The sequence below is a fragment of the Argopecten irradians genome, chromosome 3 (assembly GCF_041381155.1).
Source record: "Argopecten irradians isolate NY chromosome 3, Ai_NY, whole genome shotgun sequence".
Taxonomy (NCBI): Eukaryota; Metazoa; Mollusca; class Bivalvia; order Pectinida; family Pectinidae; genus Argopecten; species Argopecten irradians.
The window spans coordinates 7,564,088-7,586,892 of NC_091136.1; the positions used below are offsets into that span (position 1 = coordinate 7,564,088).

At 39.6% G+C, this 22,805-nt stretch overlaps 1 protein-coding gene across 1 annotated transcript in view; it reads left to right on the forward strand.

Moving 5' to 3' along the window:
- The first annotated feature begins 236 nt into the window (after positions 1-236).
- Positions 237-22,805, forward strand: part of LOC138317186 (uncharacterized) — a 60,881-nt gene continuing 38,312 nt past the window's right edge. The window contains exons 1-8 of the mRNA XM_069258738.1: positions 237-287; positions 6,026-6,065; positions 6,544-6,625; positions 9,612-9,697; positions 10,265-10,486; positions 21,726-21,821; positions 22,201-22,340; positions 22,499-22,703. Coding sequence (XP_069114839.1) covers positions 237-287; positions 6,026-6,065; positions 6,544-6,625; positions 9,612-9,697; positions 10,265-10,486; positions 21,726-21,821; positions 22,201-22,340; positions 22,499-22,703 — 922 coding nt within the window. The remainder of the gene's footprint in view (positions 288-6,025; positions 6,066-6,543; positions 6,626-9,611; positions 9,698-10,264; positions 10,487-21,725; positions 21,822-22,200; positions 22,341-22,498; positions 22,704-22,805) is intronic.

The window sequence follows — 22,805 nt, forward strand, 5'->3', positions numbered from 1 at the left end:
AGATGAATTTCCACGGTAGTCGGATAGCACGGCTTGTGTTTTTATAAAAGAGGATAAACGCCTCTCTAACTGCTGTTGGTTATCAGGAAGTGAGTGTTAAAACGAAAGACTCTATATAAGAATTAACGTTCCGGGTATGGATACTGGTAACTGAACTTGATTTCAATTGTGGGGGTTAATATGTGATATTGAGTCCACCGATGTCTCATCAGCAAAGAACACTTTCGACGACAAACATGGAAAAGTGTACACTATTAACACTCCTCGTCCTTTCTTCTCTTGTCATGGTAAGTAAAACGAGTAACACACACAGCCTTTGAAACAATAGTATTACGTGTGTAACGCTTTGGTACAGACTTTGGTTTTAATAATAACATGCAACTAACGAACAGATAGAGAGGAAAGACCCAAGTATTCCTACACCAAACTTATATATAATTTCACAGAAACCGGGTTTTCTGACGGGTCGAAATTAGTACATGTATATATATTCCAACTGGTATTTTCAAAGTTTGTCTAAATTTCATGAATGTTCTATAGAATTACGTTGAACCGTTCCTTGCGATGATTAGCAAAAGTTCAATTTTAATAACCCGTGGATATCCATTCGTTGTAATCAATTAGCGGTTAGTATGGTTTTTAATATTCATGCTACAATTTATTCCAAGTTTGGTATAATTTGCATATTTATACAGTATAAATCATCAATAATAACATATCCCTTGCTTCATTACCATATCACGTATCGTTTCCGTGATTAATTCATATGGAACCGGTACCACGGTCCATTGGGTCACACAGTTCGTGGTTTACATTGTATGACAAGCCGTGAATAATTAATGAATTACTTGTTCTAAAAGTACATTTTGTTCAACTGCCGCGTTATCCATCGGAATGATCTAGTTAAGATAAATGGTGTTCAAATAATTCTAAGCCCATTGATGCTAGAGAGCGTCACATTTATATACGTGCGTCAGGATAGAGAGGATTTTAAGTTGGATAAAGATAGTTGAGGTGTCGGGTCTTCGAATGGCTGCACCAGTCGAAAGAGCAATGATAAATTATTTTCTATATAGATATTGTCTTGATCAATACATCCTGCAACGTCTTCCTATGTAAGCTCCTTATATGGTATGAAATATATTCGAGTAGACGTTTGGGCTTAACTTCCTGACGATCCGCAATCGGCTGTCTCAGTCAAAGCTTGCTTAATATATTGATTAATGGCAGCACAGGCTTTTGATTCTACAGTTACACAGCCATCTATATATGTGTAATACTACAAATATATATATATATATAATGTGTGTCTGTATGTCTGTATAACTATGGATTCGAAAGCCTGTGGTTGTAGTAAACATGACGTTTAAACAGAGTTAATATTGTACCTGCTTAATCGTATTGATCAACGATTTGATATTTCAACGATATTAATTAAAATACTTAACAATGTTGTGGAATTTGTCAATGTTTTACGTTATATGTTTCACAAGAAATGTAGAACAATACATTTATGCTATAGTTTGCTTATTGGTTATGTAAAAGAATTTGCCTGAGTGAATTATCTCTTTAACATCTATAATATGGTCTACTTGTTTGGTTTGGAGTGAAGTGTAGTGAAGGTGGGGTGACCATAGGGATTTCGTTACAACGCAGACCTACAACTATCATAGTATCGAACTTTTTAATAAGTGAAAATTTACCACGGGAATACAATAAATATGTCTTAAAAGTCCTAGAATCAACCCTTATGAAAAGGGAAAGCAGATGTTTTTAATGTCCTTATCTTGCAAGGTGTACGTGAGGACAGGATTCTTTATACAAAATATTCATCAATAATTCCGTTGTTATCCTAGATTACATGCTAGTATTACAGCTAGCAAGTATATCTTGTTGAGCCCCTACACGTTTAGATGACATCTTCTTGTCAGCTGCTTTAACGTTGACCTGCATTCATTTCTTGCTTCACATCACAAGTGACTACACAAATGACCATGTTTATAAACTACAACCAAAGAAGTGTGTAATGTTATAAGAACCTTGCAGGCCAGAATCTCTGGTTAGTTAATATACCTTTTGATACCAAAAAGACAGCGAGACATCCTCCTTTATCACAGAGAAACAGTCCATTTAGGTGTCGTTCACTCCAACATCCAATTCAGTTTCTCTTTCTCTGAATGCCAACATCAAGAAGGGGAGACACTAAGGCATGATGAAAACCGGTCCAATTGACAAGAACTGACTAAATTCATCTACAAATATCCACATTGTCGTGACATATGTTGTCCCAAATCTTATCCTTTGGATTAGAAATCGTCTTCTATCTGACAAAGAACTATAGCAGCGCAGGAATTGGGAAGTTCAGAAACGCAAGTGGTATCATGACCTGATACTGCGTGCATGCAGATGCAGCAGTATACATTCTTACATGGATAACTCACCTCCTTTACCATTCTAATACACTGAACGGCATTATAATACACGATAGACACGTTAGAGAATAATCGTTCTCACAAAGAAATAATGGTACATGGTCATCTGACCTCTTACAATTGGTAGGCAAAGGTTGCTGTGTCAATACAATCTTCCCAATGCCTTTGGATTACTTGATGACGTCCCACCATAGGCGCCTGGAAGACAACTGCCACAAAGGCTGTGGATTGGTACAAGGAAAATAATATGTTAGCATTGGTGTGTTGTATCTATCATTCGAAAGATCGAAGCTGCAATCATTTCCAGCTTGGCGTGCTACGCTCAATCCTTGATTCCGTTAAAGATGTCTTTGTTCAGTACAAGAAGGACATCGGTCATCTCATACCAAGTTTTTTTTAGTATATATAACTTGTAAGCCACAAATAAAGTTTTAATAAAAATCATGCGCATGATCCAATCAATCTGTCTTCTTTGCAAATAGTGTCCAGAGAATAATACGCATTTAAATATGTCGGAGTGTCCAGAGCTTGCAGATAAGTAACTACTTATCTTCGAGCTTTCATATCATGGATAACACCTACAGCACACCTATATTAATGTAGATATCAATACAATTAGAGAAATATGAACACCTGTTGTATTAGAATGTCATTTGTCGACTTTGCGTGGTATTTCGTGTAAAAAAGAATTCTAAAGAAGTCAAATCGGCCCAAGATTCCTATAAAAATAGAGAAGCGATGCAACAGGGTGGTCAATATGTATATTGTCAAGTACTACCGTAAGGCAATTTTTAAAAATTATATCTACATAAATGAATGCATCTTTTAACTTTTCAGATAATTATATATTTTTAACAAACTGGCTTCTACTTTTATTTTGTATCTGTATAAGTTTTATATTTTCAATATATTTAAATTAAAATCATGAGTAGTCTGTCTATCCGTTCCATAACAAAACGGAGATTTACTACAAAAATACTTATTTTCTGAAACTCCCGGCACATGGAAGTAGAATGCTAGTATGTATAAATGAAATGGTGGTTTGATTTGTTTTCCCGAAAAATCCAAGATGGCCATCATGACCGCCTAAAAAAGACTTTTTTAATTGATATATTTAAACAAAAATTGATATACAAAATTAATGTACATACACGGGAGCGCTCATCTTTAATATTCCAGGGGTTCCGATCATTTACGATCTCTACTCCCCTGGACTATCTCATAGAAAAACTAAAGGCAGCTCAGAGGAAAAAAATCTGAACCAATCACAGGCCAGCAAAAAATAGGCCTAAATCACCTGTTCTGTGTATTGCCTCCAGTTTAACTATGATATATAGTCAAGGGGTGTAGAGAGCGTACTTTTTAAGTGATCGAAACCCCTGGGGTATCGAGAATGGGGCGCTAGATATCACGGTTATAGTTTTGAAGGGATCAGGAAATGCAAATGACCGCAGAAGCCACGAAAAAGATTAAAAACTTGGAAATCATTCGGTGTCAGTGAAAACAGGTAGAATGACCTCCGGTTTAATCCCTTGGCTAACTACTTTTAAGCGTATTCTTTTAAACATGATATTTTTGTATCAATACAAAGTTTAAACATTATATCAAACCAAAACAATGTCTGTTTGGGTTACTTGGCAAAAAGCAAAAAAAAAAAAAAAAAAAAAACAATAGGGTCGGTAGGTCGGGAGGATTTAAAAAAAAAAATTCTAGTGCTTTGCACTCTAAAATAATGGCCGGAACCGAAGTCTGGGATCGAAATGCCGACTTTTATTTTATTTATTTTTTTAGTAGAAAAACGGGTAAAAAATTAGAGTCGGTCGGGTAATCCAAAACAGACAATTAATTATTTTTTGTTGCCTCATGGTTTGATATGGCCAGTTTTCCCGATAATTATGATTTAAAACGATTTCTGAAAGCATGTAAATAAACAAATTTAACCCGGTTTTTTCAGAACCGGAAGTGCATATTGTTTTCTATATTCGTATCTCTATCTGTACATTGGTGTAATATAGCCACGCCCCCGTGCTCACAAACGCACGTGTTTCTATTCAATGTCGGAGCAAACATCGTAGCACACACAATACAAAATACAAAGTCACGTGCGGTTTGATTGACAGCTGGTGATCCGTCAATTGTAATACCCTTATTAGGTTTTTTATACTTTATAAGTACATAAGTTGATTTTTCTTTTCTTTCCGAAATCGTACTCAAACCCTCTGAATATATTGATTTTTGTAGAATACATTATTCTCTTGTTTGTAATCTATCTAAGAGTTCATATATAAAAAAAATATGATAATATGTCGATCGCAAAAATGGCGAAGTTGCTCATATGACGTTCCATCGTGGGTTACGTCCCCTTGTAAGTTACCGAACGTACATATATGGTCAACCTGATCGTTACGCCTTTGAAACTAAAAATTGCCGCGCCTAAAATGTTGTTTATTTTGTCAATTATGTAGCTGCAATTTTATTTTACAACTGTTCACAAACAACACTAGCTTTAATATCTAATGTATCTTAAAAAATCGACGAAGTAAAATATCGGTGAAAAAATGGTACCTTGTACACCCCTAATGGGCAAGTACATTGTATGTTGTAGCGGAACAGATTCTGCTACAACTGTAGCTAGTGAAAGAGGTAAAATAATTATCTAATTTCACTTCTGGAATAATCGGAATAAAATCATTTAATTCGTTGGTTTCAGACAATGAGTGCATATGAAAAGCAGGTTAATAAGGTTCTTCATACGCATGCGCATTTTTTCCCGCCATTTTATATCGAAGCGTTTCAATGATGATGATTTTTTATTTACTAGTGAGCTGAGGAAGCTGATTGTAGCGAACCGAAGGATCATAGAAATATGGATCTGTATGCCATGTCCTTATTGATAATTCTATTTCGTTTCATATAGTGATATATAGTGCATTTCAACTTTTTTCGTAATGTTCTATTATCTTAAGCTTCACAAATATAGCATAGTTAAAATGTGGACTTTGAGGCTCTTTCCGGAAATTTGCATTTTTCGCCCCAAACAGATTGTTTGAACTATTTTTTTCGTGAAGAGTCTTCTTGTTATGTTCAGAGTACCTTTTGGTGTCTATAAAAACATTTGTATCAATTGAGATGGCTTCTTATATGCGATATTTTCGATCCGCCATTTATAGCAGCCATTTGCATTTACTACACTAGGCTCCTGCGCTATTTGCTGGTCCGATTTTGCCAAACAAACTGTTGGAGTACCTGGTGATTGATAATTCTATAATATGTAGCTACTTTTTGTACTTTTTTATAAAGACATCTAAAAAGTTTTCATGGCGGCATACATGCAGTGAGCGCGTGCCTCACTGCATCGTAAAGTAAGTTTTACTTAATTTTAGGCCTATATTTGAACGAAACAATAAAGAAGTCACAGATTACAATTTGTAGGCTTTTTTCATCCCCTATCTTTGGTAAGGAGAAAATATATCAATTGACTTCATTTAATCTTTATCACATATGTCTAGAAGTTTTTGCTCAGGATTTGGTCCCAACTGTGTCTCCCTCCTGTTTGATTAGAAAAATAATTGTCATTTTTCTTTTGTTTTAAGGAAATACAGTCACAGGCTTTGGTTACAGTTTGTCCACTGGGTAAGCTTTAACGAGAATTCTTTTGTTACTACATATATTTTTTATCTACTTATTGTAAGCAAAGGGAGACAATCCCAACTTTTTGTTATGGGTAAGCTATAGGCCTATCTATCATATTACAAACAATAGAAGAACATGGGCTTTTCTCTTACAGTGTTTAAAAAAAAGAGAGAAAATTAGAAACAAATGAAAGTTTATTATGGATGCGTAATTAATTAAATAGGAAATTAAGCACAATAAATATATCTTTTCTGCATGAAGACTTCCACATGCTTGTATGGATCTCATCTATGAGTACAACTTACTGTAATAATCATACAAGCAAATAGCTGTATACTATATTGTTTTGGATTTGTATCAATTTATCTTATGTTGTAATATTACATATGATTCATTGAATAAAAATATATATGAGAAAAAAGTTTCAACAAGGAAATAAAATCATTTAAAAACAAATTAAAACTGCTTGATTTTTTAGGATGGACGAAGGGCTATGAACGATGTTACTTACCTGTGCAGACTCTCAGATCATGGCATACTGCCAAAGGGTACTGTAAAAGGTAATGACTGCTAGTAAAGTTTGATGCGAGATCTGGACACTGAAGGGATGTATGAAACTTAATAATTTCATACAAGTCAGAAATTTATCAAGGATGCAGAGAAAGTTATGATGGCTTAATGGAAAAAAAAGATGTAAAGCTTATAATGGGAAATTTTAGAAACACAAGGGAATTACATGTATAAATTTATATTATTGTGACTGAAAATAAAACAATATAAAATAAATATTTCAGTCGCTTTAACACAAGTGTCCGTGAAATAAAAATACTAATGGTCGCATGCATGCAATTCTGAGATCAAATTCATGACGCAATTGTGAAAATGTATATTCTATAGAGTTCTATCATCATTGGTATCAAGGAGTCTTCACTGGATTAAACTAACAAACATACATTACAGCAACAGTACTACTCTATTTTTATTAAGAAGCTGCATCAGTTAAATTGCTATACATTTTTTGTATCATTGCAATATTTATGTTCCCCAAACGAAGTGGGGGGACATATTGTTTTTGCTCCGTTTCTTATTATTATTATTTTTATTCTTATTTCTTCTGGTTTCTTCCGCCGCGCGGGTTTCCGCAGCTTTTCTCAGAAACTACTGGGCCGATTATCACGAAACTTCACATACATATTCATTAGGGTATGGGATTGTGCATAAAGGTTTTTTTTTCCCAACCGGAAGTCCAAGATGGCCGCCAGGGCCCATTTCCTGTTTTCAGGTTTCGGTCTCCGATCTTGCTGAAAATTGGTCTATGGGGGTTTTAAGGGATGGCGAACATCATGAAAACATTTTCGTGAAGATTTTTGGTATTCCAAGATGGCTGCTGGCCAACTTCCTGTTTTCAGGTTTCGGTCTTCTATCTCAATGAAAATTGGTATATAGGGGTTTTTAAGGGATGGCGAACAACATGCAAAGGTTTTCGTAAAGATTTTGGTATTCCAAGATGGCCGCTGGCCAACTTCCTGTTTTCAGGTTTCGATCTCCGATCTCGCTGAAAATTGGTCTATGGGGGTTTTAAGTGATGGCGAACATCATGCAAACATTTTCGTAAAGATTTAAGTATTCCAAGATGGGTGCTGGCCCACTTCCTGTTTTCAGGTTTCGGTCTCCGATCTCAAAGAAAATTGGTATGTAGGGGTTTTAAGGGATTGCAAACAACATGCAAACATTTTTGTAAAGATTTAAGTATTCCAAGATGGCTGCTGGCCCACTTCCTGTTTTCAGGTTTCGGTTTTCTATCTCAATGAAAATTGGTATATAGGGGTTTTAAGGGATGGCGAACAACACAGTGTTCTCCCCAGGATTTTTTCACTGCGCAATGGTAATTTTTTTCTCGTTGCAAACTGTGCGGCGCAGCACGGATAATCTTTTTGTACCACAATTTAATTATAATGACCTAGTGTTATAATTAAAATAAAAATAACAAAAAATAATAACATTTTGATTTCACTGTCACATTTACTGAATCCAGATTAATTGCATTTAAAAATTATTAGAATTATTTAAATTTTTAAATTAGAATTATTTTAATGTGTTTCACAATTCTAGATTATTATAGGATAGAGAGATAGAAAAATTATTGTTAAAATTTAAGTCTTTTATAACACATATCTGTACACTTATATGACATGTTTATTATCATCCAATTTTGGAAATTTTTTCAAATCCGGATTTTTTATACCCATCTGGCTCTATTATTACAATTACCTAACACCAAAATGGCGGCCATTTCGGTTGCAAAGTTTGTGGTATCTTTCAGCTGTATATGACATTAAAGACGTGAGTACATCATTTACAATTGCAGGCAGGGTTTGTTTTTGGGATGATGCTCACTAGCTCTAATCAAAACATATGTTGAAAAGGTGTCAGTTTTGTTTCCTAAACTGCCGATGTGCTGTATTTTAGTTTACGTCGCCGTAGCTCACATGATTGAAAGGGATTTGATCAGTGATTTCTCCTCTCTCTAGCTGACCTATATCCCCAGACTGCTAAATAGAACAAGTGAGGTCTTGGTTAGGAACTAGTCACACCTCTTTTGTTTACTTATCAATGCAATTTAACAGTACAATCTGTCAGGACACCCCTGCGGATCACATGTAATCAACACTGTCACGGTCGTAAAAATGGACCCAACCACATGGCATAGCGGCATGACAGACACCGTAAATTTATAAGAATACTACTTGTCAGGTAGCAGGAGGGATTTATTATGAGGTTTATATTCAGTAGACCTTCTTAGAGAAAAATGGGGGTCTGATTTATTGATGTACAACGGGAGGCCGAAAGTGCGCAACGGAAGAAATTCCCGTGCAACGGCTCAAAATTTCCACATAACGGGACCGTTATGCGGAAAGGGCCTGGGGAGAACACTGCAACATGCAAAGGTTTTCGTAAGGATTTTGCTATTCCAAGATGGCCGCTGGCTTATTTCCTGTTCTTAAGATTTCGATCTCCGATCTCCATGAAATTTGGTCTACAGGAGGTTTTAAGGGATGGCGAACAACATAAAAACATTTCCGTAAAGATTTTTGGTATTCCAAGATGGCCGCTGGGCTCACTTCCTGTTTTTATATTTTGGTCTCTGATTTCAATAAAAATTAGTATATAGGGGTATTAAGGGATGCTTATCAATATGTTGAAAATTTTAAAAGATTGTCGCTGGGCAAACTTCCTGTTTTCAAATTTTCGTCAGCATTTCATTGAAAATTGGTAAATGGGGGTTTTAACTTAAAATTTTAAGGGATGCCATACAGTCATGATTACTGCCAAATCAATTTCTCTGAAAATAGCCTGGTATTACCGTATTTTTGCGCATATAGTGCACACTTTTTTTCAGATTTGTTGCAATTGGGGGTGCGTTTGGGGGACTATGTAATGGTGTCCATTACAATCAGTACTTGTTGATTTTTGTAATTAAGTAAGATAAATGTCCAATATTTGTATTTGTAGCAGTAAATAAATGTTAAACCTATTTCATTATAGTTTTGGAGGGAGACTAGCAGAGCCAACTGGATATATACTAAATGACTGGCTAGCTGGACTATGGGACAAGTCTCCCTATTGGATTGGTAAGTACATACTTTATGGCTGGCTAGTTAGCTGGTCCAAAAGTTGGAATGGGTATGATTCTTCCTTTGATATAAACAAATCAATGATAATAATCAAAAAGACAAAAATGATTCTATTATGAAATTAAAGTTATAATTAAATGGTAAGTCCATACCTTTAATAATTAAGCTTCTGTTTTGATTCAGTTGTCACAATAACTATAGACTTTATACTTGTTCAATGATAGACCTGCAGGAAGTGTGTGGCTTTGGTGCTGCAGTTAGTGCAGCCTCAACTTTGTGTTATAGCTCAATTGTATATGAAATGTATGTATTGCAGCTATTAATATAGCTGCTATATATTGTAGCACCAATCTTCATTATGGAACTATGTGCCAGATAATTACGGTAAGAGTATATAGCTATTTCTGTATCACAAGTGCTGGTTATTAATTTGTTTGACCAGCGATTATCATTTTTACAGAAATTCAATATATTGCCACTTTTTAAATTTGATGTTTTGTTGTTCCTACCATAAATTTTTTTACAGTTCAAAATTACAATAAATGAGGGTAATTTTTTTTTCAGGCTACAATTTGGTAGGTTACAATGGCAATGACATTTTCTTTGGCCAGTGGAGTGATGGTCGGCCGACTGATGTGGGAGTTGGTGTTTGGGCGGAGTTTGAACCAAGTACTCACAAAGGGGACTGTACCTATGTCAACAAGTCAGTCAATCAGAATCGTTGGTACATGGGGTCGTGTGATTGGCTACTGCCATTTGTGTGTGAGCTCTCTCCATGTCCAGCAGGTAATTAAAACAGTCGTAATTGACCATCTGATTAACAACTCAATCCAATGTAACATTTAAAATCTCTTTTATGTCTGATAGGTAAAAGAGAATACTAGTTATAATTTTATAAATTGAATGCTGATTTCAAAGGATATTTTCATAAATACTAGACTGGTAAACTCAGAAAATTATTATTTTGGATTTAATTAACAATATATTTTATGAAAATATTGATGCAACTCACACGGAAGCTTACTGTAGCTTTTATTTCATACTGATATCAAAGGCAGAAATGAAAAAGTCATGAAGTAAATATCAATAAATCTGAATTAACATGTATTTCTAGAGATAGGTTGTCATTTATAAGATGATTTCAGCAAACTTTCCTCTAATTTAATTGCATACTCAACTAGTTCCAAATATCTTGATGTAACGACTTGTTTCGCTACGACCGCAGTCATTAGCGTAGAGTAAGAATGATACAATTAATTTGTTTTGCTCTGGGTTCGACTGCCGCGTTAGCTTGCAGATTCCTATGTCTCGCCACAACACTCAACGGCACCAACGAGCACGGACAATGGACGACATCAAATTCATTCAACAGTTTACTAACACTCAACATGCGTAAAGGTGACAACAAGAAAATACCCGCGTGGCCCAGTGGGAAGCACTGCGAAATGGACAATCCCGCCGCCAACACTCCCACGTTCTCGCCACCAGAATCAACTCCTACCCATCAATGAAAGACCGAGCACGCGGCGCCACACACCGGGCCGATTATCAATAGCCCAACCTCCAATTTCACAAACACCGTTCTCCAGCGAAGATTCTCAAAATATTTCCCCAACGGTTAACCCCGAAACTCAACACAGGAGGCTCCCACCCCCCTCCAGCCCACCAACGGCTCTCAACACAAGAGTGAAGACTTTCAAATACCACCGAAACCCGTCCAAAAGCGAGACACGCCAAGTCCGACATTGCACAATTTCACAAGTATTTCAACCTCAAAAATATAGCAAAAATATCGACTGACAGCGAAAAATACACACACAGTAATGTCAATGCATTTCCATACTACACGATAACAGCAAATTAGGGGAAGGATGGGCGACAAATATATAAAAATTACATAGGTTTCAAAAACACAACCCTCACCTCTCAAGGCCCAGCAGAAAACTGAAAGCCTCGGCGCAGTCCTGAGATCTCGTGCCCAGCAAATTCCCGCCAAAGTCCCGGTTAATATAATTTCCGGAAAATATAGCAACGAAGCGCACCACAGCTTCGTTACATACCCCCCCAACCACCTAGACAGGCTGCGACCCGTAGCCGTAAAACTGATCCAAGGGAGATAATTTGGAAAAAAAATAAACCACAAAGTTCCTAACAAAAGTTGAAACATTTAAAGCCAAAAGTAAGATGCACAAATTTCGAATTTGGAAGTATCCAGTTCACGAACTCGAACTAGAATAAAAATAGAATGGAAAAAACCAAACTAAATTTTAAAGAACCTATCTATCCAGTTCACGAACTTGAACAAGAATAAAAAAATAGGATGGAAAAAAAACCAAACTAAATTTTAAAGAACCTATCAAGGGGAGGTAATTTAAGGAAAGAAAAACCTTAAGTTCACAAAATCAAACATCTCTTAATAAAGGGAGGTAATCCAAGAAAAAAAAAAAAATTCCAAAATTTTGCACAAAGACAAACATGCCTTAATAAGGAAACGTCAACTAAGGAAAAAGAAAAAGAAAAAAAAACTACCTATATTGTCCCCCCAACCACCTAGACAGGATGCGACCCGCAGCCACTAACAACTTACTGCACGAAAAAAAATAATGTGAAAACTGCATCAACATACCGCGGCCATTCTAAACAGGAGATAGAACATGTCATTAATGATTATCCTTCAATTGTTCCTCACTGGCCAAAATCTCCATCATAACATGTACAACAACAAAAAAACAAAACAATTGTACAACAAGGTACCAAAAAAAACAAAGGAGGTGGACTCTCTATATAACAATTATCCTGAAGTGGAATTGGGATTTAAAAAGATAACAATCATCCCAATGCCAGTATTATATTACAATATAATAGTATAATATTACAATAGTACAATATTAATTATATCACATCACAAGTATAGAACATGTACAAGTATCACCGATTAATTATCCCTAAGATGTTCAACATTGATATTCCTGCTAAGTAACCACAATGCGAGCGCATCAGAGGTTAAGACAATGAAAGTATTATATTTCATCAAGCAATCCTGCACAAATCTACGTATTTTCATTTTCAACCAATTACACAAGTATTTCCTTATCTTTTATTTATCTTTATGGTTTTTTTTTCCACAGATATTTAATTATTACATCTTTATTTCGTAACACCACTGGTACGTACCCGAAAATCTCCACTTTAAACAACCCTGATGTATTAAATGTAGCATTGTCGGAGACAAGCTATGAAACCCCCAGACAGCTCAGAGAGTCACATGAGTTATGTGCCCTTGGTATAGGTAGTAGCTGGTGGCTAGCAAAGTTCAATACTCAGCTCACCTGTAATATCACTTATTTTCTCTACGAGTACATCAATCACTTCTGTTTAGTAGTGATTATATATATATAGCTTAGGGCATGGTTGTTTTTCATTCCTTTTCTTTTGTATTTCTTTCTCTTTGTATACCTGTTTTACAGCCCTAGCAATCAACTGCAGATGCCTCGTATATATACATTGTACTACCACCTGAGGTATGTACAATGCCAAGTGACCTCAGAGCAGACTGGAGAATTTCAGCGCAGAAATGGGTGCTAAAAGAATTGTAACAGGCACCCTTGCTTACTTTTGCAATAAATGTATATTAGAAGATGTTGTCGAGTATTACAATGGTGAGACCATAATAATTATTATGAAATGGACATCAATCAGCAATTGATTTTACCCCTAACATATATATTTGCACGCGTTACACCTTCCACTGTGCAAAGTTAGACACCACCAAACATAACTTAGAGAGTTGAATAATTTTCCAAGGCAGAAAAAGTTTAAGCTCCATGTCCCGGAACTCCGTACACGAAAACTTTAAGATTATAGATAAACGTAATAATCCCTTGCTGTCATTAACCTTGTGGGTTTCACAAGATTCCAGCATTTATATAAAAAAAAACCAGAACAATGTCCCAAGAGTCTTTTAACCAAGTTAAATTTCCTTTATACTTTAGACAATTCCAAAATCAGAAAAGTACCCATAGATAATTTTTTTCTTTCTGCCTTGGACACCACCTCCTTTTTACACGACTTTAGAACAAAAGGAAAAAAATATGACATTATGGGAAAAAAAATACACAAATACAAAAACATACAATTAACAAAACAAAGTTTTCCACCGGGCCCTAAACGATCCTACAAGACTGGGGAAGCCACTCTTATGATTTTACTTAACCCAACTCGAATGAAAATTTGGGGTCGACCAGAGACTTTTCCCGTTACTTATATAGCTCCCTCCCAAACTAATTAAGTCTGACCACGTGAGTACAAGACCCCAGTGTTGGTCGTATCAACTCTAACCACCAGAACCATAGTCCCCACAGTGGCCAGAATACCTAACAGCCAAAAACACCCACCCCAACAATTTTGAATAGGAGAAGTCCTTGTTAGGGTTATCTCGAGGTGTTGGTCATATCAACTCTTACCACCAGAGACACCCCCAACCACCTGGATCTTCTCCCTAACTAACTACAATTATACCTACAGTCCTATCTACATGCCCCTGGTCGCCCCCACCAATTACACTTAACATTACATACCACCAGTTCACCTACGTAACAACCTCCCCCCTCCCCCACCTATTGTATATGTGGGTCCCCCCCCCCAACCCCGGCTATATACCTACCTAAATTTTCTTTAATTCCCGGATAGAGAGGTGGCGCAACTCATGAAAATACCGCCGCATCCCCGTGGGGTTCAAATGAACCCCATCGCTCAGCAGCCGGGGGGACATGAGGGCGTCGCCGAGCCACATAACTCTGACCCCGGTCCCTCATCTCGAGGGAGAGAGCCAGAGACATGCGTGCTCGACGAGCCGCATACTCCGCCCCGGTCACCGCACGATGCCGGGTCCGCGGAAATACTGCCATAAGGGCCACCCGCTCTACCCCCCAGCTATCTAATGTATCTAGTATCATACGCAGGACCCCCATGAAATGTTGAAACCTATCCTCCCTACTATCTAGGTCGTTCCCCCCCACCTGCAATATTACTACCCCCGGCCTAAATCCCTCCCTCTTCATTCGATCTACCAAGTCCACAATATCCCAAATTTTCCCCCCCCGACTTACCATAGAGACGAACCCCCACCCCCGTCAATCCCAGATCCCGAGTAAACCTCCCCTCCCTAGGGTTATTGATAAGATTGCTAAGTCTTGTTATATAACTATGGCCAATAATTGCCACCTGGCCTGATACTAGTCGTTTCATGTTTGCTTCTATATCCCTACAACATACAAAGGAAATATATATATATAAAAACAGGTCATAAATACATCCACAGACTAGACATGAACATTACGGAACTACTCATCAATACTAGGTATGAATGCATGGAATGTTCCTCACTATGCGTATTATTCCTTAAAGTTCTGATGCCCCCTGGGGGGGAGGGATATTCAGGGGTCGACACGGTGTCCTCCAGACCCCTGTGCTGCGCGGTTCGGGGTTATTACCCTGCCCGATCGGGCCCAAACTATAATGTTCCCCTTGTGTAACACTGAAATTCCCTGGAATCAAGTACTGGGGGTTTTTGTTACCCTGGCCAGCAGCAACACCCCAATGTCCCGATACTTATCACCTCAAAGTTCCTCCGGGCACTTTATATCACACTCTCCGGAATAACAATAAGGACGTCTGGGTCCAGACAGGGCCCTGCGCATTTCCCCAAACCGCTTTGACGTTGTGGATCCAGCAACGACACAGGGGCCTGGGTCCTCTTCCTTAGTTCCTCCCCCCAGGTCAGGGGCACCAGTATACAGCAAACATGAAAAACAAGTTGAACAACAAATGTTAGTCCTATCAAATTGTAATATCAATACTACTAAACAATAATAACCCCTCTTATATACAATGCTAAGTAAGATCATAAGCACCTGACCTCATCCAATCGGGGGGCCGCCTACGGCGCCGCCTCGGTAATGGGGTTGGTAGGTCCCCAAAATCCCCCTCTATTTCTAGCTCCAAGTGGTTACCAGTTTCTAGATTCCCCTCATCCTCCGTACCTTGGGGTAGTTCCTCAGACTCCCCCATATCATCCCAAGGGAGGCTGCTGTCCCCTAAGGATTCTATGTGCTCCTCATTACTAGCACCGACGTCTACCCCAATTCCGCCCCCTAAAACTGTGTGGGGATAACTCCCCAGGGGCTCTAGGTCCCCCCTATCCCTTTCATAATAGGGTTTTAAACGATTAAAGTGTACCACCTGTTGGTTCCTGCTACCAGGCTTTACAATGACATAATTGAGATCGGACAGCTTTCTCTTAATGAGGAAAGGACCCTTCCAACTACTTATGAGTTTGGGACTTAACCCCCTTTTTCCTCTATTTGTATGTAACCATACCTGATCCCCCTCCCTGAAAGCCTCACCATGCACCTTCCTGTCGTAATATATTTTCTGTTTATGCTGCTGCTGCCGAACATGGGCCTGAACAGTTTCAAAAGCTTTATTACTATCTCTCCGTAGCCTCTCAACAAACTCATGGGGGGTCATTGGACTATGTGGAGGGGGCTCAACCATTAGAGTTAGCGGGATATTAACCTCCCTACCTAGCATAAGGCGGTTGGGGGTATACCCAGTAGTTTCCTGGACACTGGAACGATAAGCCATAGTTACCAAAGGCAACCTTAAGTCCCAATCTGACTGATCTAGACTGACATAGGAGCGAAGTATTGCTACTAGTGTTCTATTGAACCTTTCCACTAACCCATCACCACTAGGGTGATACGGGGAGGTTCGAGTTTTTCGCATACCCAGTAAATCACACATCTCCTGGAAAAGCCTAGACTCAAAATTTGGGCCCTGATCAGAGTGGAGGGTCCGTGGTACCCCAAATCTACTGAAAAACTTACTCACAAGCACCTCAGCCACAGTCTTAGCCTCTTGATTAGGGAGGGGGTAAGCTTCCTTCCATTTTGAATAGTAATCCCCTGCTACCAGAATATAACGATTTCCCCTGTCAGTAATGGGAAAAGGACCCAACAAATCTATAGCTACCCTTTCCATAGGTTCTACTGCCCCCATGTTCACTAATGGGGCTCGGGGGTTCCTTACAGGGTTTTTGTTAGCCCCACATATCCGACAAGAGCGTACGTAGTGTTTTACGTCCCGGTGCATTCCTACCCAGTAAAATTTTAACTGTAACTTACCCAGGGTTTTCTTGGTACCTAGGTGACCACCAGATGGCGCGTCATGGGCATTTCTAAGGACCTCAACGACCCACCCCTGGGGAATTACCAGTAAAGGAGAAGTTTCCCGGGTCTTGACATTATACCACTTTCTATACAATAGGCCCTCGTGCAATTCGAGTTGATCCCACTGACTGATATATAATCTAACCTGCGACGTTAGCCCCGCTAGTCTAGCACCCTTGGGCTTTGCGTAATCCTCTTGTAATAGCTGTATAACCTTGCTTAACGTAGGGTCGTCTCCCTGGGCTTGCTCTACATCGGAATGGGTCCACTGATTCCCAAACACAACACTGCTACACCCCCCTGGCCTACGACTTAAGGCATCCGCATTTGTGTGCTTAGTACCACTCCTATGCTCAATTTTATACTGAAAGGTGTCAAGGAAATCAACCCAACGAGCAACCTGGCCTTCTGGTTGTTTGAACGAAGCTAGCCATTTCAGGGAGGCATGATCAGTCCTAATAGTGAACTCCCTCCCATAGAGATAATGTCTGAAATGCTTAACAGCCTTAATGACTGCCAATAATTCTTAACGGGTCGTACTGTACTTTAACTCTGAAGGAGCATGGGTCGTGCTAAAGTATGATAGGACTTTTTCTTCCCCATTCTGAATTTGAGACAAAACAGCCCCGCAGCTATGTTCACTAGCATCAGTATCTAGAATGAATGGTTTATCAAAATCGGGATAAGCCAGGACAGCAGCCTCACACAAGGTCTGTTTTAACCTATCAAATGACTCCTGACACTCCGCACCCCAACTAAACTTTGCATGTTTCTTAGTAAGGTCAAATAATGGGACAGCTATGTCAGAGAAACCCTTCACAAACTTTCTGTAGTACGAACAGAGGCCTAAGAAACTCCTCACCTCGGTCACATTGGAAGGGACTGGCCAATTTCTAACTTTATTGACCTTCTCGGGATCAGACTTTACGCCCCCAGCACAAACCACGAATCCGAGGTACAATACCTCGGTCCTAAATAGTCTACATTTCTGCGGCTTCAAGCGTAAACCCGCACTATGTAAACAATCCAATACCTGCTGTAACCTATCTAAATGTTGCTCAAAAGTACTGGCGTACACAATGATATCATCCAGGTAAACCAAACATATCTTCCAATGTAACCCAGTGAGGACCCTCTCCATCAAACGCTCAAAGGACGCGGGGGCATTACAGAGGCCAAAGGGAAGGACATTAAAATGATAAAGACCGGAGCCCGTAGTAAACGCAGTTTTCTCTTTCGCCTGTTCCGCCAACCCTAATTGCCAATAGCCCGAGGCCAAATCTAGGGTTGTGAAATACGATGACCCATTCAATGCGTCCAAACTATCGTCTATGCGCGGCAGAGGGTAAGCGTCCTTCTTAGTTACCAAGTTCAATTTCCGATAATCAATGCAAAATCGCATGGACCCATCACGTTTTTGAACTAACACTATGGGAGAAGCCCAGGGGCTATCCGACGGCTCTATGATCCCCTCTGACATCATATCTCGAACCTGCCTATCGACCTCCTCGCGCTTATGTATCGGAAGCCTATATGCTCTTTGTTTAATAGGAAGTGCATCACCGGTATCTATGTCGTGAAGATATTTATCACAACGACCTAACTTTTTATCGGTTCATGAAAACATCTCTACTTTTCATAAGAAATCGGGCTACAGTCTCTCGCTTATCTTCATCTACGGCTGCCTGTGTATCCTGTATTAAAGTTTGTAGTAAAGGATCTTGATCAGAGTTATCCCCCTTATCCACGCCAGTCACACTACAGGCTATCGGGTGTAACAACCCTACCAGAGAACCCCTCTGAATGACCACAGCTGAATCCCCAGGATTCATTACACGAATAGGGACCATTTTATAAGAATCACATTGTACTAAAGTCTTAGCGAGAACAAACTCTGGATACTCAGTATCAGTTACACAGAGAGACCTGGGCTCTACAATACCCTCAGTGACCCCAGGGTCACATCGAGCTGCTAATCCCGTAATGAGCGCTTCCTGCCCCGCCGCTACTGTATAATCGTGCACCGCCGTGACCTTACACACACGGGGTCGAGAACCCGACGTAGTAACCTTCTGTAAAGCACCGAAAGTTACAGTTCGATCAAAGGCGTTAATATTTGCCCTGTATTTTGACAGGAAGTCCACACCTAGCAATCCCTCCTCAGAGGTCTCAGCTATAAGAACAGGGTGAGGGTACGCCTCCTCATCTATAGTAATTAATAAAGTACAACAGCCTGCTATATTTAGTCTATCACCATTCGCAGTGAGGAAAGCACGGCCTACGGGCTCTAAATCCGGCATATTACCGTCAAACAATCGCTCAAAGGTTTTTATATCTATGGTTGTAATATCTGAGCCGGTATCGACTAAAAACCGTACGTCGCCTAGCGGACCAGTGATATTTGAATCAAGTCCCCCAACCCCTGCAGTTATGAACATAACCCCTTGGTGGGCCTCCGCGTCCTTTGGCCAAGATGGGACCCTCATCTTAGCCTTGCTTAGTTTAAAGGGCAATCCCTCTGAACATGTCCCCACCCACTACATCGGAAACATTGGGGACCCCTCGGAACCTGGCCGTGCACGGTATAGGGATGGGGAACAGGGACAGGGGAATTTCCTTGCGGTTTAACCATACAATGTTTACGAAGCAACTGCTCTAACTCTGCTACCCTTTTCTCTAACTTACATAACTCAGATTCTGATTCAGGCGCAGAATTATTTTCGGTTAGACTACCCACAGGGTTATTTGCTGTTTTGGCCACGCCCTCTAATTTGTCAAAGCTCTCTTCATCCAGAGCCATTCTAACAGCTTCCCCGAGTGTGCTTGGCTTATTCCGCCTTAATTGTTTTTGAATTTCCTTATTGTCCAACGCATCAATGAAATGTTGTATTTCTATCGTACCCCTTGCCGAGGAATCAACCTCAGGGTAAGCCCTACATGTTAACCGTTGGATATGGCCAGCCAAATCAGCAAGTGATTCACCCTTCTTTCGCGTTCGACCCCGTAACTGTGCCCAAAATACTCCTGTATCCCTATCTGGGTCAAATCTCTCCTTAAGGGCTGTCGTGACAGTATCATAATCCTGCCTCTCATATGGAGACAAATCAGAAAATACCCTTAACGCGGACCCCTTTAATTTAACTGCTAGAAATTGACATGCTTGCTGGTCTGTCCAGCGATTAATATTCCTACAGGTGTCGAAATGCGTGAACCAATCGCGATAACTCCCCTGGCCATTGTACGATTCTGGTGTCACAATTGGTTTAACTAAATCAGGGCTCGCCCTCGAGGAACTACCCCTCGTGGGTGTATAAGCACGGCCAAATTCCCCTGGGGTCCCCCCTGCAAGAGTGGCCTCCCCAGTGACACTGCCGCCCATCCTTCCCCTATGTCCTGTCGCACGACTTCCCCCATGAGCCCCTATGTCTGCAGTTAAAGTGTGTATACGGGCTTGTAAAGCCTCGATTTCATTAACCAAATCCGCACTGTCCATATTCCCACTAGTACTAAGGTTACACGCCTACACAAGTTTCGTCAATCAAGCTAACCAGACTAAATCTAGAATACAATAGAGAAACACAGTGCAAGCTATAAATAGCTCACACTTGAGAAATTATACACCCAAGCGTAACCACTCAACCGAAACGTAAACAGTACACCTGTATAAATTTCACAAACACAGGGATTTGTCTCAACGCCTAGTAAATAAACGAGCAAATAAGTCAACTATCAAAAATTCAAATTAATTAATTAGATAATTAGGGCCCCACGTTGGGCGCCAAATTGTAACGACTTGTTTCGCTACAACCGCAGTCATTAGCGTAGAGTAAGAATGATACAATTTATTTGTTTTGCTCTGGGTTCGACTGCCGCGTTAGCTTGCAGATTCCTATGTCTCGCCACAACACTCAACGGCACCAGCGAGCACGGACAATGGACGACATCAAATTCATTCAACAGTTTACTAACACTCAACATGCGTAAAGGTGACAACAAGAAAATACCCGCGTGGCCCAGTGGGAAGCACTGCGAAATGGACAATCCCGCCGCCAACACTCCCACGTTCTCGCCACCAGAATCAACTCCTACCCATCAATGAAAGACCGAGCACGCGGCGCCACACACCGGGCCGATTATCGATAGCCCAACCTCCAATTTCACAAACACCGTTCTCCAGCGAAGATTCTCAAAATATCTCCCCAACGGTTAACCCCGAAACTCAACACAGGAGGCTCCCACCCCCCTCCAGCCCACCAACGGCTCTCAACACAAGAGTGAAGACTTTCAAATACCACCGAAACCCGTCCAAAAGCGAGACACGCCAAGTCCGACATTGCACAATTTCACAAGTATTTCAACCTCAAAAATATAGCAAAAATATCGACTGACAGCGAAAAATACACACACAGTAATGTCAATGCATTTCCATACTACACGATAACAGCAAATTAGGGAAAGGATGGGCGACAAATATATAAAAATTACATAGGTTTCAAAAACACAACCCTCACCTCTCAAGGCCCAGCAGAAAACTGAAAGCCTCGGCGCAGTCCTGAGATCTCGTGCCCAGCAAATTCCCGCCAAAGTCCCGGTTAATATAATTTCCGGAAAATATAGCAACGAAGCGCACCACAGCTTCGTTACATTGAGATATTATGCCTGGTCAGCAGACTCAGCACTCTACTTATGATATTTATGCTAACAATCGACCCCAAACTTTCACCCAGGTTCAGATTTACCTCTCAATTTGACAGACTCATGTTATTTATATCATTCTTTAAAATCATTTGGTACAGGAACGTTTCAGTGTGCGAACAGTATCTGTGTGGGGAGTCTATCTCTATGTGATGGTGTGGATGATTGTGGAGACCGGTCCGACGAGAGGGACTGTGGTGAGGTTTACTTTACATTGAGGTTTGATAACATTGGATTCTATTTATATGCCATTTCTAGAGAGTACTACTTTTGTTACAAAGGTAAAACTAGCAACATTTGCTGTGTTTGATTTGCTTAATTAAAAGTACACATCTAAATGCAGGTCATAGTGATGCTAATATTGGAAAGAAAAATAAAGATTGATGGCTCTTTACTTCAGTATGCCATAAGACCTACGACCATAAGAGGTGAAACTTATTACTTATTTTGATCACAAGAGGTGAAATAAGTTTTTTGTTGTAGATGACTTTCTAAAACACCAGTCCTTCTAGAATTTGAAAATAATTACAATTACATTTGTATTAGAAAGTTGAAGAATTCCTCTTGCGGTTTCAGAAACAAGCTGTACATTTTATCAGTCTGGAACAGAGGGTGAGGTTGTGAGCCCTGTGGGAGCTATAGTCGGCCAGTACCTTGATCGTGCCATGTGTACCTGGGTAATTCAAGGACCACCAGAGTCACACATACAAGTTGATGTGAGTGATAAAGTCTACACTTAGATCCTCGCACATTTAATAATATTAAAAAGTACACTGTCAGTTAAACATCACTAAGATCTATCTGCAATTAATATGAACCATTTCTATTTGATTGAACTAAATTTTGAAATTAAAAATTCAATTAATATCTTCAGGTGATTGAATTCGACCTTGAGTACGGGCTTGACTATGTTGAAGTGTGGATAGGAGGTGCAACTGTGGAAGGAAGTCGATGTCTAACTCGATTGACAGGGAACCTACAACAGTCATTCTCTAGTTCCAATAATTTCCTCATCCTCCGCTTCCTCTCAGACCATTCCAACAACAGAAATGGAAGCTTCAGATTCTCCTGGTATACAGGTAAATGTCAGGAACTATTCCTGCTCACTGGCCTTTTAGATATTAAATCGTAAAATGGTGTTCTTGATCCTCCAAATTATCACATTGTTAGACAAACTTTAA